The sequence below is a fragment of the Phymastichus coffea genome, unplaced genomic scaffold (assembly GCF_024137745.1).
Source record: "Phymastichus coffea isolate CEN01 unplaced genomic scaffold, Cenicafe_Pcof_1.1 PCOF00171, whole genome shotgun sequence".
NCBI classification, from domain to species: Eukaryota; Metazoa; Arthropoda; class Insecta; order Hymenoptera; family Eulophidae; genus Phymastichus; species Phymastichus coffea.
In genome coordinates, this window is record NW_026706982.1 from 157,784 (window position 1) to 176,808 (window position 19,025).

Consider the following 19,025-nt stretch of genomic DNA (forward strand, 5'->3'; position numbering starts at 1 on the left):
TGTGGGAAATTTGAACGAACTTGGCGTATGACTTTTTCTTTCCCGACGATTGATATGTTATATAGATGCGAATTAAGATTTTTCATCAATTGACAGCTCGACGATCAAGATTGAGATTGCGATTACCTCGTTACGAGAATGTATTCTTTCAGGAGATCAAATGTTCTCACACAGTAGGATTACACTTGTTACTGCTATTTAAATTGCAGGAAAACGGGCGAAGGAAATTGATTGATTGTAAAACTCATAATGGTGTTATGTATAAAAATTAAATTTATTCAATAGTAAAATGCATGATTTGTTCGATAATAGCACATAAATTTTCCATAAGCTCTAGATAGTCTTAATAAATTTCGACAACAATTTGATAATAATCACTCTAATCTCATTGTTCGTCTCTCTTGCGAGTGACTTTACGTAAACCCGATTTGATACAATCCTCCAATACTTTATGATCCTCCTCAGATTCTTCGTAGATATCCTCAGCGCGATAATCGTCTCTGGTTAATTTGTCAGTCTCTTTACTCGTAGCTACTTCCTCCTCGTCTTCTTCGTCTTCCTCCTCAATGCGCAATAATGCCAGGCTGTCAAGATTGACTTGCGAGTCAAAAGGTGATACGTCGATTCTTTTGTCGACACAGCCTTTGAAATCATCTTCTGATAAACTCGCACTGCTATCAGTATCGTAATCATTCAATTGGCCACTTGATCTGCCTTCGCTATAAAATGTTCGAGGTGATTCGTCGTCTTCAGAATTGGCGTAATAAGCGAGATTCTCGTCAGAAATGCTGAGCATCGACAAGGCTGACAGATTCGACTGTGAACCGAATGGAGAGATAAAAGTTGGTGTATCCTCGGTACAATAGATTCTTGTAGAGTCGACAGTTATGATTTCATCGATGTCCGGTTTTGTAGAGAAAATAAACTCGCATTGACGTCTAGTAACTAAACTGCTCGAAAGCGATTCATTTAAATAATTTTGATTATTGTTCTTCACGCGGTTATCACGCCACGGATCCTTCAGCGAATCTCTTGATCTCTTATGCGGTGATTCTTTATTTACATAGACGAATTGACCTATATTTTTGTCTTCGAGATTGATATAACGCACTTCTTCTCTGATAGGCGGTGAAAATACTGGATTATTACGACAATCTAAACAGTAATTAAATTCCATTTGCATTTCATTTCAAACAAATAATTAACGTTTCTTGCTGAGCGTTACATACCTGAATGCTTATTAACGACTTTGTACAATTGTGGCTGATTCTGCATGGAAGCCTTGTGCATACCAGCTGCACTGGTCCTTACCCTAATAGCTGCAATTCGATTCATAATATCCCGACTGTCGCACTCGTCGACAGCGTCATCATCATCGATAGTCAACGCGCTCAGACTGCTACCTGCGATCGAGTGTGCCTTACTAGGAATCAGGGCGCTACCGAAGGAGACCAAGCCGTCTTCGAATACGCTGCAGTGATTAATTTGGTGGTTTGATTTGACATACGTTGGATCTGGCCGATGAAGAACATTATTGACTATTTGTAGTTTATTGTTTTCTTGGTGTTCACGTGAAGGTGGTTTCCTTATGACGGGTCTGCAAAAGATGAATAAATTCAATTAAATTTATGATTAAAACGCCTGTAGTCGAATTATACTACGAGTGAAATTTGTTTACCTTATAGGAACTCTTGAAGATGGTTCTTGAAAGCTTTGCTGTTTTAGCCTTCGCGGACTCGGTGGTACAGTTTGTGTTGGTGAATCCGGTAATTCGCTTGGAGAAACAACTGTGCTTGTTCTATGACTAAAATCACTTACAACAGAACTATGATCGTCGTGGATTGAGCGTTGATCAAATTCATTAAGAGAATCTAAAGAGCTACAACGAGAAAACATTAGAGGAGTCTGTTGAGCATCATTCTCCTCTGAATTTAATGATACAGTTTTGGATTCTTTTTCCTTATCACAAAGTTCAGTTGGTGATTGTAGCGGAGTTACTAATTTTTTCAACTCCACATTACAAGATACCTCAACGTTAGTTTCTGCAGTTTTCAATAATACTGGTATTTTAGTGTCTTCATAGGCATATTTTTTTTTCAGTTTTACTTGATTATCTTTTGAAGATTTGTCTGGATTTGTCATTTTTTCTTGCTTTTCCTTCAAAAATTGTCTTTTGTACGTTACTTCTGGTGCTTCTTTATTGTCTTCTAAAGATAAAAGATCTGATATCGATGTGGAAGCAGAAAAATTACATGGTGTTTCATATGGGGTGCCTTCTGTATAGTATGTTTTTGTGGTATCTTCTTGTCCCCTGGTGCACTTTAATAAACATAAAATATAATTAGAAAATATTGATCATCTTAATGTGTGAATATAGCAATCTTATATTATTAGACTTACATAAAATTGAGGATTATCTTCTTTCTCTTCTTCATCTGTATCCTCTTCAGCATAACGTAAACTATAGTCAGTTGGTTGATCCAAATCTGTTTCTGCATAGTCTCCATAAGGATCCACTTTCACTGATTTCTTTTCAGGCACTCTTCTTGGTGCTGTGGGAGCAACATTTCTTTGCTGCTGTGTAATTGCTAACGAAGAAGTGTCTGTTGTGTAACGTTTAGAATAATCTATCAATTCATCATCAGCTGTGTCAACATCATTATTTTCACTTCTATCATTGCCATTATCACTGCATGCAGCATCTTTAAAAGTTGGAGATGAGGCTGGAGATGTTTGAAGATAATCTTTGTAGGATTCATTTCTTTCATCGGTATTGTTGATAATCAACTCTTCATTTTCGCTACTGACCGTAGAATCAAATTCATCTACTGGTGAACAGCACAATCGATTTTGACTATTATCTATTGCTTCAATCGATGTGTCAGAACCATAACTCCATCTTTTTCTAGAATCAAATTTACTATCATCATTTTCGTTAGGCCACCAATGTTCTGAATGGTTAGAGGCTTCTAACAATTCATTTACATTTTTTTCATCATTCAAGTAATTTTCTGGAGATGGTTCATGAATACCTTGATATCTATTAATTTCTAAATCATTATAATATACTTTGTTCATTTTGTCACAGTTTTTATATGTTTATATTTATAACTTTTTAATTATTGATTTTAAGGCAGTAACATATATGACATACTGTGTCAATAATGATTTTTATCTTAAAATTAGTATCAACTTTGCATATTTGTTCATTTATTAACTGTCTTTTTATTACAGTCACAGTAAAAGCTTAAAAATCTTGATTTTACGTGTAATTGATACTGCTTTTTTGTAAAAAATCTAAAAATATTAAAAACTTGTTTAATATAATACATCGTATATCATTATTATTGCAACAGTCATTGCATACCTTAAAAATACTTTGAATATTTAACTTCCATTAAAACATTCCATTCAATAAATAATAATAGAAACAAAATAAACTAGAAAAATTAATGTTTAAGTTCTGTTTAAATGAATTCACATTTTCTGAAACAAACAAATATTTCATTATTTACAAAACATAACCAAAAAAATAATGAAAATATGCACTATGAAATATTATGCTTCAATTATACGGGCCATGTTTGTTTTGTATTTTGCAGATACATACTTTTAAAGATTCAGGCCTTGCCAGAATATTTCTCAATGAAATTAAAAACATTAGCTTGAAAATAAAAATACAAACAACAAAAACTTTTCATGGTACATAATTCCATTTCTAACATATTCTTTCCATCTATATTTTGGCTTTGTTATTAATTATTGACTTCAGCAGTACCCAGTAGACAGAGCGTATGAGTTGACTCACGTATTATAGATACATTCATTCAAATATTAATAATAGGATTTTTTCAATAACTTTTTTATAAATAATTAATTTGCAAATAACTACCTATTGGCAACTCAATGTATAGTGAAAAATGTATAGTTAATAATTTTTAATAATCTAAACAGTATTAAAATAACTTTTTTTATATAAAATAAACAGAATAATGTTTTATATAGATAGAAATATTGCAAAGTGAAATGTAATCATTTAATTGAAATACTTTGGATATTTATGCATTCATAGCAATTTACATATATGTCTTTAAAAGATGATCACTTTTTGAGTGGGGCGTCTACTATCATAATCCGTAATATCTTATTAATAAAACGTTTTCTATTATCTGTAGAAAGTTCATTAATTCGCAACTATATTTCTAGTTATTATTAAAATACTACATGAACATTTCGTGCGACAAACCTGCATTTATCATTAATTATTTGGCTTATTGCTGGTTTTGTATTGGATGTAAGTATTTTCATAAGTTAAAGTGGTATGTAAACAATAGCTTTATTTACAAATTGTATAATAGTGGATATAAATAAGAGATATATTACTATTCAACTTAAAAATTAATAAAGTTAAACGCTTATATATTTTGTATTTTTTATAGAGGTTAGTTATTATCCAAAAAAATGACTACAGTGAAATGTCAGGGTGGCATTGATATTTTGAGGTTGCCTGTTAATAAAGAAGAACATGTTTTTCCACCATGGTTTATGAAATATACACAATCACATATATTGCATTCCAAATGTTCAATAACTGGACAAGAAGATCAGGGATGCAAAGATGATAAGGATATTTGCCAGTTTTGCTCGTAAGTTATCATTTAAAAATCCCATCAAATATTACAGTTTGATTAAAATTTATTTATAAATAATTATAATTCATAGATACAGTCGAGCTCTTGAAATGCCACACATGCCAGATATGGTTTTTCCAAACAATATTCTCCATTTAAAACACAAGAATGGTGCAACATTAGATTTTGTAGCTCTTGATGCCTTGAAAAGAGTATCCAACGGAAAAATCAATGTTCAGCTTGCTTGTGCTGAAGCTTGGCGTGAATCCAGGTACATGAGTTTTTGTTTGGATTGTATTATTGGAAGGCTATTTGGATTGTATTATTGAATAAATATTATTATCGTTTATGTGAGCAATCACTTCCAATAATATACATTTTATTTTTACAGAGTGGATCAGGAAGAATATTTAAAAGAGACAATAAAACCTTTTGATTGGACATTTACGACTGACTATATGGGTACAATGTCAGGATTTGAAGTGGAAGAGACTGATGAACGTATTGATATGGAAAAGCTAAAACGTAAAGATAAAATATTATTTTACACTGATTTGACTTTATTTGAAGATGAACTACATGATAATGGAATTGCATCACTATCAGTAAAAATGGTCAGTAAAATAGATGTTATTCTACATCATTGTAAAATTTCATTGAGTACTGAAGTGATAATATGATTATTTTCAGAGAGTGATGCCTGGAACGTTTTACATACTCTTACGATACTTTTTAAGAATAGACAATGTTATGTTAAGAGTAAATGATACCAGAATATATCATGAATTTGGACATAATTATTTGTTACGTGAATATACTTCCAGAGAAGCCAAAGTTGAGGAAATAAATGTGAGTTATCCTATAATATACAAGATTAATATTTAAAATTATCTTTATAAACAAATATGTAATACAAATATTTTTTTCATAGGTATCCCCATCCTTATTCGTACTACCAAATGAGATTGCTCCTCACCTGCCATTGGTTAGAAGTTATTATCACAAATTGAAAATGTCTGCATGTCCTGAACCTATTGCAGCACCTACACTTAATTTAGCAACTAAAAGTGAAGCTGCTGCAACATCCTCTGAACGCAAAGATTGTGCTAAAGAAACTGCAAATAAAGATAATGCTACAGAAATTACACAAAACAAATAAAAAATAAATAAGAATGTATGTTATGTGAATCTATAAGTATGCTCCATATAAAACCTTGGATTATTTTTAAGGCAAAAAATTGTAAATTTTGTAATCAACGGTAGAATGGATTTTGAATTTGCAGGATAGATTTTATGGATATACTTTAAAAAATGCAGATTCATTTTACGTGAAAAAACTTTTTAATAAAACAAAAAGATTTACAAAGAAAACGCGGGCTCTTTTTTCACATTGTAATATTTAGCACACTAATACCGCTTATAATTCAAATTATTTAATCATGAATGTTTAAATGAAAAAAAAAATTATTTAATAACTTTTATTATGGTAGTCCTACATAAAAAAGTGAAGGCATTTTATTGGTGATTTGATTGATGAAAAGTTAGTTATGTGAATTACCATCGCGTGGCAGTATGTGTGCATATGCACGTGTATTGAACTTAGAATATATATAATAATATTAGAGTAGCAGCTCATGTTTCATAAATAAAAATTAATTCTATTAAATAAAATAAAGTTCTTATTAAAATAAATAAAATAAAGTTCTACTAAGAAATATATATTCAATAATAAAATTAAATTTAGATTACAACTAAAGTAAAAAGATACAGTAAATTAATAAAATAGAAATACAATTCTATTATTTCACAGCAGACTATATACCTATTTAACTTGACTTGCGTCCTATAGTCTTACGATATTCAAAACTGAAGAATATCAGTGTTATCACCTAATACTGTGGCGCCCCGCGCACTTGTAGTTGTAGAAAGACCCGTATGTATGCCCCGTGGCGCATGCTCGGGCTGTGACCACCGTTGAGCACTCCTCACTCGGTCTCTGTAACGAACAGTCGTCGTCGCGCTCTTACCGACACGCACCAAATATCGAATAAAGGAGCAATACAGATAGATAAGTGGGGATTTGAAATCAGTGACCTTTCCCGCCTCGGCATCCCTGGATCCCCACAATACTATTTGCCTTAACGCCATCTAAATTTTATAAATGTACTAAATAAAACATTCTTTCTGATCTTATTTCCTTAATGAAACATATGTTCAGCAAATTTCTGCTTATAAATTTCTAGAGTCGTTTTACATGTTACATAGATTTTATGTTCATTAATTGAGTTTAAAAAGTAAGACGCTTTGCAGGCATTAAAAAAAGAATAACGTCCACATTCACTCAACGGCCTAACCTTAAAATAATATGGTAAAATAATTTTAATGCTCTTCAATTACATTTATTCTTAGGACATAAATTTATTAAATATCTCTGTTACAAAGTGAAGCTTCGAATAGACATCATTAACAATGAAGAGAATCATAAACTGATAGAATATTTCATAAAATAAAATACTGTAAAAATACATGAGAAATAAACTCAGAATTGTCATGGATGAATCGGTAAAAGATAACAGTTATGTTGCTGGAAGAGAAAATTAAAAAAGTAATACTTCAAATGAGCCGAAATCTGAATAACTAAGTACTAGTTTTTTTGTTTATAAACAAATTATTAGAGTCATGTAGAAACGGAAGAAGGAAAAACGAACTTGATACACCGCCCGTCATAAATAAATCTGTGAATATTAATGTAAATGGATTTTTATTTGTCAATTAATATCTACGGTTGTTATAAGCATGTCAAAGCATAGAACAACTTCATATATGCAGTGTATTCTATATTGATTTTTATTTGATTGAAACATGAAATTGAATATTAATACAAACAAGAAATGAGTGCGCGAAGCGCGCTTTTCGATACTAGTTTACTATATAATATTCAATATTCTTATTCGAAGTATTACTTCATTATATCTATAAAGTTTGCTGTGTAACAAAGCATAGTGCACATTAAGACTAATATTTTTCTGTTACAAGTTAATTATTCTTACACAGAATATACCGTGCGACTGTCTCTGGTGTGCTACTAAGCCGCAGTATGGCCAGTCATTTCTATTTTTGTTTGCATGTACATATAGGCATTTACATATATATCGTAGCAATAGCAATAATAGCGATCAGTGCCGAACAGTCTTTCGAATACCGCGTACTCAAAAAATAATACAACTCGTTTATATGTTGAGTCGGGCTCTATAAGCTTTGTAATTCACGCGCTGACAAAAAGCTACCGATTAATTTATTAACAGGTTTGATGCGGGACTCAAACTGAAGTGAGTGCAGATCTACGTGTGCGTCTGGTGATTATAGTTTTCATACAATTATTGTCGGTTGTTGCATAGTTTTACAAGATCGCTAAGGTGACGCAACGAGATAAGATACCCGGTCGTAATGTCTCGCATGGGATCCCACATAAGATCCCGTATAAATTCTCATGCGGAATCCCAGGATTCCTAGGTGGGAATTTGATAAAAAATTCCTTATGGTTTCCGACATAGGATTTAAAAAAAATTAAAAATGATCGTGAATCCCACATGAGATCCCATATAGGATTTCAAAAAATTTTCCGATCCGCATGTATGAACGTGTAATATCCATGTAATATCCGCACATGGATTGGATATACTACATATGTTCTACAAAATAGATGGTTGTACACGTAATATTTAAAAAAAAATTTTTTATTGATAGAACCTTGAATTTATTTATTTATTATTTTGTAATTCTTAAGAGAAGTCCAACTGAATATTATGTATATAACAGAGCAAGACATACAGAATGGCACGGTGAATCGTTGTTATTTGTATCAGCAGCAGGTTGGATACATCAGTGTGCACTTTTAATTATTTTGGAGTATTTTACATAGTTCTTCACTGAACTGAGGGTTGAAACAGTTAGATAAAAATCATTCACAAAGAATCTCTCGTGCGCGTATTTGTCCGACGTGTCGAACAGCGTTTATGATTTTGGAAAAATTAGTGTACTAAAAACAACGCGTATTTTATCAAATTCCCATATAGAATCCCGTGCGGGATACCATTCAGGATTTTTCGACCGGGTATAATGTAGCGCCAACTTATTTCATACGTATGTAAATCAGAATTTAATTCGAATAATGAGTATCGAATGATGCTTCTATAATAGGATTGGAAAAGATTTTAATAAATTTGTACGAGGACTATTGTTTACACTAAGAGCTGGATTCTTGCACTATGCGCAGATAGATTATTTGTAAGAGTAACAATTTCGTATATAGATCATCGAAAACTTTCAACGATACTGTGGTACGAGTTGTTTCCTGATAACAATAATAAATTCTTAAAATCCCCAAAATAAAAGAGTGTGAATTAAACTCTTGAAATAAGTCAATTTCACGCGTAAAGTGCTCGGTGTACTTGCGTACTTCTCAGCACAACACGTCTCGAATTGTACATGAAATGTTGTCAGTTGATTAGTTGGATCGCATTAATTAATCATTCTAGTTTCAACTGAATCATGAATCGAGTTGTTATACCAGATTACACAGTTCCAGCGGATTTGGAAAAAGTTTTAGTTAATCACATAAAGAGCTACAATGGCATGAACAATGATTCGCGCTTGTATTTACAAGTTTTGTCAGCTCTGAAGAATGCTACAAGCATCAACATTTCGGAGAGCCATTACTTGACCTTATTGAAACTGGCGCTCTATTTAGAAGAGCATCAATGCAACGTGGATATGAAAAAATACGAGCGGTCTGGCATAAAAATCAAACGACCAGACAGCCAACCAACTATGTTCCAAATAATCATTGAAGAAATCGACGAAGAAAAACCTTGGATAAAACAGAATGATCTCGTGGATGTTATTGATAACGCAAGTAATCTGCTTTACACGTTGAAAGTTATGAACATTCAGCAGAACAATATAATCGCCTATGATGAAAATGCGATGTAAGATATATGCATCCACATTCTTAAATAATTGCTTCACTTTGATCGAAAGGCAACATTTCTTATCACAGCTTGGATGAAACTTACACTGCCGATAAACTTTACAACGTTAAATTTCGATTTCAAAATTATTCCTTGAGATGTTGTCATTTCGCTTTGTCACGAATTCTTCAGCAAAATGTGACGACGTATTTGTTCCCGTACAAATGGAAATCTTTTATTATAAAGAACCCGAGTATTTACAAGTAAGTTTCGATTTTTTGTATTAGATGTAACAATTATCCGTTTTTTCATTGAACCGATTTCGTGACATTTTAATAAACTTAATTGCAGCAAATGTATACTTATTGAAGAAATTGTATTATAATTTCGTAGTAAGATTTTTATTTTATCATTGGTTCTCAGTGATTTCACAGCAGTTAATCCTTCTATCTCGAAGAATTCTGAGCAAAAACAAGCTATCATTAATATTATAAACCGATCTTCATTTCCTGCGCCATACATCCTTTACGGCCCGCCTGGTACCGGAAAAACAGCCACTTTAATTGAAGCTATGTGCCAAGTAAGAATTTCATTTTTTTTTCTTATTCATTACAATTATTTTTATGGTTTATTCATAAATATTGTATCTTATTTAAAGATATATAGTAGTTTTCCAGAGCGACGTGTCTTAGTTTGCACGCCGTCAAACACTGCCGCAGATGAGATTGCGAGAAGGTTGATTAAATATATTCCTCCTGAGGATATCTATCGATTTTACAGTCAATCTAAAGACGCGTAAGGTTCAAGCTTATTTAAGCCATTATGTAGTATACTTTCTTACATAGTAACTGTTTGTATAGCTCAACCATCGATGAACAATTGCGCCCGTGTTCTAATTTTGAAGGAGGACAAATAGCTTTTGTAAAGCATGAAGTTCTTGAAAAGAAGAGCATTATCATATCTACTTTGTGTAACTGTATGAGGTTCGCATCGATTTGCACTGTAGTAATCCTAATTTTGTATTGCAAAACAAACGATGTGAATTTTTATTTATTTATTTATTTATTTATTTTCAAGATTGATAATAATGAGACTGAGCCCTAATTATTTTTCATACGTAATTATTGACGAAGCTGGGCAGTGTATAGAACCAGATCTTCTCATTCCCGTAAGCATAGTGAGTAACGGTGGACAACTTTGTAGTCAAATTGTTGTGGCGGGCGACCCACAACAGTTGGGACCAACAGTTATATCAAAACTTGCTGCAATTGTTCTTGGTGTGTATTTAATCAAGTTCATAATTATTCGCTAGCTATTTCTTTACCTTCTATTATTTATATTACAGGAAGAACAATTTTAGAAAGATTAATGTCTTATGACATTTACCAAAAAGATCACAATATGAGGTACAATCCTAGGTATATTACGAAGCTCCTTATAAATTACAGAAGTCCTCCAAGTATTTTATATCTTTCCAACCACTTGTTTTACGACAATGAACTTTACTCACAATTTCACAGTAACTGTGAAAAGACTATTTTTCCTATAATTTTCCATGGAGTGAGAGGAAAAGAAGAAAAATATTTCTACTCGCCTAGGTACGTAGATATTTTATTATGTAATTGATGAATCTTAAAATCTATATTCAACAAAAGTGGTTTACTTTTTCAGTTCTTGCAATCACACAGAGGTCCAGCTAGTTTTAGATTACGTTGATAAATTAATTAAAAATAAAACAGGTTTGGACTTAGGTTTAATTGATCCGGACGATATAGGCATTGTTACACCTTTTACTTTGCAAAGTAAATTGATTAAAAAAAAGCTTAATCATAAAAAGTTGGAGGGAATTAACGTTGGAACGGTCGAGTTATTCCAAGGACAAGAAAGAAAGGTTATGATAATGACAACCGTCAGAAGCAAAACTTTTTTCCACGACGGCCAACGGCATATTGGATTTCTATCAAGCCCAAAACGTTTCAATGTTGCTATAACGCGGGCTAAGACTTTACTTATCGTGATTGGGAACCCAACTGTTTTGCAAATTGATTACAAGTGGAATTACTTATTAAAATATTGCATGGAGAATAAGTCTTACCATGGTGTCAAATTTTCTTTACGTCCGGTCGATAATAAACAAAATAATAAAAAGCTGCATATTCTCGAATCTTCGACGTTATTCAGATCAGGTAACTAGTGATCTTAAATATCATCATTTGATTTAAAATTTTCCGTACTTATAAACGAATTTAATTAATATAAATCATTTTTTTCTCATTCACGAATCAGACAGTGGAACTGATTTATTACAATCTTTATGCGGAATTTTCTTTCCTGAAATACCAGTTATTTATAAAAAAGCATCAACAAATTGCCGAATATCCCAAGAAAATTACAGCTACCAATATAACCAGAAGAAATCAAGCAGTTGTACAATTCTTTAGTCATTTTATGTATCTGTTTAACAACTTGCACGATAATCTACTTTATAATGTATATTCATTTTGAATTCGTTTCATGACGATATACTAGATAATGTTTTTGCTATTATTTATGATAAATTTATATTTCACATAAACTATTTAAGGCTCGGTACCTTTCTCAAATAATATGATTGTTAATATGTTCGTGACAGAGAATAATTGATGTATTGATGCGTGCTTTTGTTATTCATTGTAGTACTAATAAAGTAACAAAATTTAACAAAAATTCATGTTGATAGATCGTTGGCAATGTCAAAACCCTTTTGCACAATTGATTCGCTCACCTACTCCCTCCCAAAACAAAGACTACAGTGATTATTTTATACGTTGTAAAGTAATAAAACAGTGATTGTTATATATGTGCCATTTGAGTACTACGAATGCTCGTAATCGATTATTTTATTTGGTTTCAATTCACGAACTATAATTAAAAAATTATCTCTTCTTACATAACAAATAATAAAATGAGTCAATCATTACAATCATAAAACTATTCTCTTATTATTTTTTACGACGAGTAACATCCGTTTCATTTCAATATATTTACAATTTTTGCTGTTTATTGAAGAATGATTAAACTTTTTTTAGTAAAATTAGAATTATTAAAATCATCCACGTTCGAAAAACTTAACGGTTAAAGCGTGCCTTCTTTATAGTTATTGATATCTGATTTTTTTCCATCACCACTATTTACTTAGATGTACTTACCACCACTATTTATTTATATGTAATATATGTACATGTATGTGGCACGCGCATTGTACTAGTTTAGTTACCGATACAGTGCAAGTCGCGACATGAGATCCCGCGATCCTTGTTTGTTTTAGATAAATTCAAAATGGTACGTGGATCGTGCTAAGGTACGTAGTTGAGAAGATTTTCTGTGTTCTTGCATTTATTCAATATGTTAATATCAATCATTTTTGATAGTTGAATAGCAAATGTGATTTGTTTTGTGCCGTGTAATTCCATCGGACTGAACAAAGAACGACTAACGCGACACACTGATTTTTCAGCTCGTACGAAAGATCAAACATTTGATCTCCATTAACGTTCTTACGGGTAAATATTTTGTTGTCATTGGCTGTGTTGAAAATGGACACCATAGTTTCATATTCGATATTGCTTCAACACATATGCATTTATAAAAGGTATTTTTGTGTTGGAAAATCAAATACTCTATTAGATGAATAACGTGAGTTGCTAATCAGCTAATATCGTTATTAGTTTTTTAGAGTTAAATCCTGATGACTGTACACTAGAACAATGTTACTACGTAATATTTTGAACGGAAAATTATGTTTTTCAGAGTCTTACTAACATTACATGCGGATGTTGTCATATGTGCAATTATTAAATTAATTAATTATTAATTATTATTATTAATTGTATTGAATTATTATATAATTAAAATATCAACATGTTTATATTCATATTTGAGTGTCATCTTTCATTTGCTTTCTTTGTGATTATTTTGAGAAAGCTTTTAATAGAATTCAATTGCAATATTAGTTTGGTTCTTGATGGATAAACTTTGCCCTGTCCTCTGTACGTAACACGTGAAATAGTATTACAAAGTGAAAAAGTTGAAATACCTTATTTTCTCGATGCATCAATAACGAAAATAAAAAAAGAAATTTGTATAGAAAACTCTGACTTTAATTTTGTTTTTAAGATAACGGGATTATTCATTCTTCAAAATGACAGCAGTTGTGAGAAAAAGTCGACATTCTTCATCGCAACTGCCGGAATATGCTGTGCCAAAAGATTTAATAGCAGTGTTGGATGGAAAAGATTCCTCAGATTTTTCCAAAAGAGCTCAAATGTATTCAAAAATTTTAAGGTTTATCAAAAGTGCTGATTACATAGATATGGCAGAAAGTCATTACATACAATTACTCAAGTTAGCTGTATATATTGAGGAATACCAAAGTAACAGAGAAATGAAGAAGCATGAAATGACCAAACAGATTATTAATCGTATAAATTCCAATGATCTTAATGAAGTATTATTCAGAATTGATGTTGATGATCTTGATGAAGAGAAAGCGTGGATAAGACCAAGTGATTTTGTTGATGTGACGGACATATCAAATGATGCAACTTATACTCTCAAAGTTATAAACGTAGCTCAATCAGAAATAATAACTACTGATGAATCTGGCAGGTAACTTATTTTTTTTATACAAATATTTGAATTTTTAAGTGTTTAAGCTTGAAAAATTTTTATTTTAGATTGCGTAAAATGTACAATAGGAAAAATCTCTATGATATAAAGTTTCGATTACAGAATTATTCTTTACGATGTAACCATTATGCATTATGGATTGCACATAAATCTAAATTAACAAACTATCTTTATCCTTATAAGAGTAAACCGTTCATCAAAACACAAAATACTGATTACAAGTAAGTTTTATTTGCTGCGAAGAATGAATCCTTTGCTATTATTTCTCAATATTACATTTTCATAAAAAAGAAAATTATTGTATGACAGGAATTTCAGAAAACTTTGCTTCAATCACAGTTTAAAAATATGTTACAGGGAGTTGGAAATGTGGCACAACACAGCTATTGAAATGAACCCAGAACAAAAGCAGGCTGTATTGAATATTCTAAATAAATCAGCTTTCCCTGCTCCATACATTTTGTATGGACCACCTGGCACAGGAAAGACTGCAACTCTAGTTGAAGCAATTTGTCAAGTAATAAATTTCTTATTTTACAAGTTAATGTGACAACTAAAAAGAAATAAAATGAAATTATGTTTTAAAGATACACAATGAATCTCAAAACAACCGTGTCCTTGTGTGCACACCTTCAAATACTGCTGCTGATGAAATTGCAAGAAGATTAATGCAATTTATGGAAGTAAGATATCTCTACCGTATTTATGGTCAATCCAGAGATAAGTAAGCTAAAATTATTAAACATTCAAAATATTTTTACTATGCAAATTTAATTTTTCAACAACCATTTAATTGTTATAGAGGAACAATTGATGAAGAATTAAAATCATGTAGTAACTGTCAAGGAAGCAGCACAGAACCAGTAAAATATGAAGATATTTTAGGGAAAAGGGTATTTGTTACAACATTAGGTACTGCTGCAAGGTAATCAAGCTGTTCATTTTCATTCCAATATACTTTTGCATGAACATAAATCTCATTACATTTTTTCAGATTAGTCCTTATGAGGTTGAGTGTATATTATTTTTCTCACATTATTATTGATGAAGCTGGCCAGGGTACTGAACCTGACATCTTACTTCCCATTATCATTGCAAGTAAAGATGGAGAACTTAATAGTCAAGTAGTTTTAGCAGGTGATCCTAAGCAGTTAGGGCCTACTGTGATTTCAAAAATTGCTGAAACTATCATTGGTTAGTTGAAGTTTTTACCACAAAATAAAGTAGTGTAAAAACGAAGATTTTTTAAAAATTTCCTTAATACAATATATTAACTCTTGTAGGAAGATCTATTTTGGAAAGACTTATGTCTTATGACACATATCAGAAAGGCTCAAACAATAAATATAACCCAAGATACATCACAAAACTACTTTACAACTATCGCAGTGATCCAAAGATCATACAAGTCTCCAATGAATTATTTTATGAAAATGAACTCATTCCTAAATTTCAAAAGAAATATCATCATCGCCATTTTCCGGTTTTATTTTATGGTGTAGAAGGTACAGAAGAAAAGTCTAATTATTCTACTAGGTAAGTTTTTTCATTTTTTTTTTAAATATAAGTATTGATAAGCTAAATTTTGAACTTAAATACTTTATAGTACTTGGAACTCTGCGGAAATACACGTAGTTGAACAATATGTGGAAGATTTGCTTCAAGGCCGCGCAGGATTGGGTAATGTGTCACCTAAAGACATCGGGATCATCACACCTTTTACTTTACAAAGTAAGAGGATCAAGAGATCACTGAGGGGCATGGGATTAAAAGATATCAGTGTTGGAACAGTAGAACTATTTCAAGGACAAGAAAAGAAAATTATGATTATGACTGCTGTCAGAAGCAAGACATTCTTCCACGAGGGCAAAGAGCATATTGGATTTTTATCAAATCCAAAAAGATTTAATGTTGCTCTGACAAGAGCGAAGAACCTTCTCATTGTCATAGGAAATCCCAAGGTTTTGCAGCAAAATTATATGTGGCGTTACCTTGTTGAATATTGTATACAAAACAAGTCTTATTTTGGATCGCCATTTTCTCTAGAATCTTCTAACTACAGGAAAAATATCTCGGGAACAGAGAAAATAGTGGATTCCAAGAAATTGTTTCAAGAGACTCCTTTCCAGCTATTTATGCTAGGTAATTTTAGATATATTTTAAACCAGTAAAATTATTAATTTTTACTTTTCAACCAAGATCTAACCGATGAACCGTAAATTCAACTGTTTATTTACAGACGAACGCGACACTATAACTGATTTGCAGAAAACTATGGAGATACTTACTGATTTTAAGTAATAAAATTTTCGCTAAGGACGATTATAAATAGATCTGATTATTTAATTTAATTAATTGCACTATAATCGTCTGTTATTAGTTTATAAAATAAAAATGTGAAATTAATGTAATGATACAATGGCAAGAAGGAAATTTCTACAAAGATGCAGATACAGTGAATGTAAAACGATTATCATTCCGACATTTTGAGCATATAACATCGCTATAGCACTTATTATTACTCTCATTAGTCTTTGACAATTGATAATTATTATTCTTTTTTAATTACTTTTGTTAGCAATAGACCCTAAAATGGATTTAAAAAATATTATATAAATAATAATTTTTTCAGATTTATACATACCAAAACTCTTATCACGAATAAACTATTGTATTTTGAACACATTTGACGATACATACATCATTACCATACAAGTATTTTTTGTAGATGGGAAATCTAAAATCGCCCATTTTAATTCAAGCTTTCACCAAACAAATTTTTTTTTATTTTTCATTACTTGCAGCCGTACATTTTGCGAATCTTTTTAATGTCTTTAAGACTCAAATTTTGCCTCTGTCCTATTTTCATCTTTTTATTTTTCTGAAAAAATTCGTGAATGAAATGGTAACAATCTCTGTGCTAGTCTGATCAAGAAAAGAAATTTATTTGATCAACAATTGGTCTAATTATTTAGTCGTTGGTATAGTTACCCTTACGATGATCGTTGGTTTTCCATTGCGAGAGAAAGCGTAAGTCGGATAATGCATTATACTTTCATAATCATAACTTATACCAAAAGTGTCGACTTCCGTAAAATCATATTTCTTGAAGTTGAATTTGGCAACTGTAAAATGTTTTACGTCTTTATTACTAACAAATAGAAACCGAAAGAAAGCTCGATAGATTGAACCAATAGCAAAATCGTTCAACAAAAAGAGCTTGCTGATGTGAATTATAAAACAAAATTACTTTCATGAATGTTGTCCCACAGAATTTTGACATACTTGTCCCTATCAGGGCGGGAATGCTCGTGGTAAAAGCCAATAACGTGCATGAGCTCGTGAATGATGGCTCCTTTATTGCTCACGCATGCGGGCGTTAACCTGAGCACTTGAAAACCGCCTATACGGCCTACGTAACTACTGCATCCTTCTTCAGATAATGTTATTTCTACGCAATCTTGCTCTCCGGTGCGTGGCTTGAATCGGATACACGTGCTTTCGTGAACATCTTCCATCGCGCTCTTGATCATCTCTCGATCTATTGTACCTATATTGATGCTCTTTATTATAACACTACACTGTCGGTTTCGTTGAACAGTTGAAACTTAATGTTAATGGTAGAGATCCAATGTTTAAAAGTTATTTTCAAATGAGCAGCTTTCGAGCTTCACTCAACTATAACGAATCGCAATGTAAGATTTATAGCTGGTGTCCATTAATGGTTTCACTAACTTATGGATGGTAAGGACTTGAAGCATCGACTATCGATAAATCTGCCAGCTGGAGCGTGGCCGTTCGTTTGATATAGTCGTTTCGCGCACCAACACTTTCCTTCCGTTGGACCAACGAAAATTAATGACAGCTAGAAATCATAGTCGCGTTTTCTAAGTTGTTTTTGAGGAAATGGCTACACGGATCGCTTTGGAAATGATTAGTCACAAACCAGCTAACCAGATTTAGCAATAGGATTAGTTACATATACCAACAATCTATAATTTACCAAGCAAACGTTATGAACTAACTGATGAAAGTTATTCTGGAAATGTTCATACGGAGATGCAAAGATTCACGATTGAAAAGATTGTATAATAATTTAAAGCTTATGAAAATACAATGATGATTTGATGCTGTGATTAACGACATACTGAAGCGACGATCGATGACATAGGGAATCCGGCCGCCAGGCCATTGGAAAGATATTGCTCTTGTTCCACTTCTCTTCTTGACCATGGCAGTTTTGCGACTATACGTAGCTTTTTATTTATTTCTTAATAATGTGGACCAACTTAAACATAAATTTTGGTTGTGCAGTGCATTATCGCAAGTTTCCCGAAAGGAAACTGCGAAGCAAAATCAAAATAAGCGAGCTTTACGTGTACTCGATTTTACGAAATTATGGCAGCTGCCGTGAAGTTGTCCGCATCAAAGTGAGAGAAACGACAAAACAATAAATAATGCAGGGAAGTGGTGTTAAATGTAAGCATGCGTTTTTGTCTCTGCCGTACTTGTGTCCACGAGTGTAACCAGCAAACCATGCACGTTATTGCTTGGCTGCAAGCTCCTACTCGGAATGGAACGATAGGCGTTTGAAAAAAAAGCTTCGGCAGATGACATATTATGCTCTCATTATAATAAACGTGATAACGGCACATAAAGTAACTGAAAACAAATCAAAATGTTCAAAGTCAATAATGAATAGAGGAACAATGACAAAAGAGAGTCCAGAGTTAGTTGATGGTTTTCATCTCGAATC

The 19,025-nt window shown here is 32.0% G+C and overlaps 5 protein-coding genes across 17 annotated transcripts; 3 read left to right on the forward strand and 2 right to left on the reverse strand.

The window, feature by feature from the left end:
• Nucleotides 1-273: 273 nt before the first annotated feature.
• LOC131673259 (adenomatous polyposis coli homolog) lies at nt 274-3,694 on the reverse strand. Of its 2 annotated transcripts, XM_058951119.1 has the most exons (7): nt 3,611-3,694; nt 3,368-3,486; nt 2,986-3,297; nt 2,401-2,905; nt 1,679-2,319; nt 1,230-1,597; nt 274-1,155 (listed from the first exon to the last, which is right to left on the reverse strand). In XM_058951119.1, exons 3-7 carry the CDS (start codon nt 2,997-2,999, stop codon nt 386-388), a joined length of 2,298 nt encoding a protein of 765 aa, XP_058807102.1. In that variant the 5' UTR covers nt 3,000-3,297; nt 3,368-3,486; nt 3,611-3,694; the 3' UTR covers nt 274-385. The 2 variants fall into 2 exon arrangements, with proteins under 2 accessions (XP_058807102.1, XP_058807101.1); XM_058951118.1 differs by having other exon boundaries at nt 2,401-3,297.
• A 401-nt stretch (nt 3,695-4,095) lies between these two features.
• On the forward strand, nt 4,096-5,975 carry LOC131673261 (TIP41-like protein). Of its 2 annotated transcripts, XM_058951131.1 has the most exons (7): nt 4,096-4,136; nt 4,207-4,294; nt 4,440-4,646; nt 4,723-4,902; nt 5,023-5,245; nt 5,322-5,480; nt 5,563-5,975. In XM_058951131.1, exons 3-7 carry the CDS (start codon nt 4,462-4,464, stop codon nt 5,788-5,790), a joined length of 975 nt encoding a protein of 324 aa, XP_058807114.1. In that variant the 5' UTR covers nt 4,096-4,136; nt 4,207-4,294; nt 4,440-4,461; the 3' UTR covers nt 5,791-5,975. The 2 variants fall into 2 exon arrangements, with proteins under 2 accessions (XP_058807114.1, XP_058807112.1); XM_058951129.1 differs by having other exon boundaries at nt 4,111-4,294.
• A 704-nt stretch (nt 5,976-6,679) lies between these two features.
• LOC131673260 (putative helicase mov-10-B.1) lies at nt 6,680-12,307 on the forward strand. Of its 8 annotated transcripts, none has more exons than XM_058951128.1 (10): nt 6,680-6,794; nt 9,205-9,619; nt 9,691-9,864; nt 10,025-10,181; nt 10,260-10,396; nt 10,462-10,584; nt 10,679-10,878; nt 10,947-11,199; nt 11,273-11,787; nt 11,888-12,307. In XM_058951128.1, the coding sequence occupies exons 2-10, from the start codon at nt 9,267-9,269 to the stop codon at nt 12,040-12,042; spliced, it is 2,067 nt and encodes a 688-aa protein (XP_058807111.1). In that variant the 5' UTR covers nt 6,680-6,794; nt 9,205-9,266; the 3' UTR covers nt 12,043-12,307. The 8 variants fall into 8 exon arrangements, with proteins under 8 accessions (XP_058807111.1, XP_058807110.1, XP_058807104.1 ...); XM_058951127.1 differs by lacking the exon at nt 6,680-6,794 and adding an exon at nt 7,479-7,726; XM_058951121.1 differs by lacking the exon at nt 6,680-6,794 and adding an exon at nt 7,758-8,047 and having other exon boundaries at nt 8,788-9,619.
• A 556-nt stretch (nt 12,308-12,863) lies between these two features.
• On the forward strand, nt 12,864-16,945 carry LOC131673262 (putative helicase mov-10-B.1). Of its 4 annotated transcripts, none has more exons than XM_058951133.1 (11): nt 12,865-12,941; nt 13,012-13,232; nt 13,757-14,248; nt 14,317-14,490; nt 14,627-14,786; nt 14,857-14,993; nt 15,072-15,194; nt 15,264-15,463; nt 15,553-15,805; nt 15,876-16,411; nt 16,509-16,945. In XM_058951133.1, exons 3-11 carry the CDS (start codon nt 13,782-13,784, stop codon nt 16,568-16,570), a joined length of 2,112 nt encoding a protein of 703 aa, XP_058807116.1. In that variant the 5' UTR covers nt 12,865-12,941; nt 13,012-13,232; nt 13,757-13,781; the 3' UTR covers nt 16,571-16,945. The 4 variants fall into 4 exon arrangements, with proteins under 4 accessions (XP_058807115.1, XP_058807116.1, XP_058807117.1 ...); XM_058951134.1 differs by having other exon boundaries at nt 13,012-13,143; XM_058951132.1 differs by lacking the exon at nt 13,012-13,232 and having other exon boundaries at nt 12,864-12,941.
• Nucleotides 16,946-17,014: 69 nt separating this feature from the next.
• On the reverse strand, nt 17,015-17,802 carry LOC131673290 (zinc metalloproteinase nas-13-like). Its single transcript, XM_058951184.1, has 3 exons — nt 17,520-17,802; nt 17,261-17,394; nt 17,015-17,150 (listed from the first exon to the last, which is right to left on the reverse strand). The coding sequence occupies exons 1-3, from the start codon at nt 17,800-17,802 to the stop codon at nt 17,064-17,066; spliced, it is 504 nt and encodes a 167-aa protein (XP_058807167.1). The 3' UTR covers nt 17,015-17,063.
• Nucleotides 17,803-19,025: the final 1,223 nt, after the last annotated feature.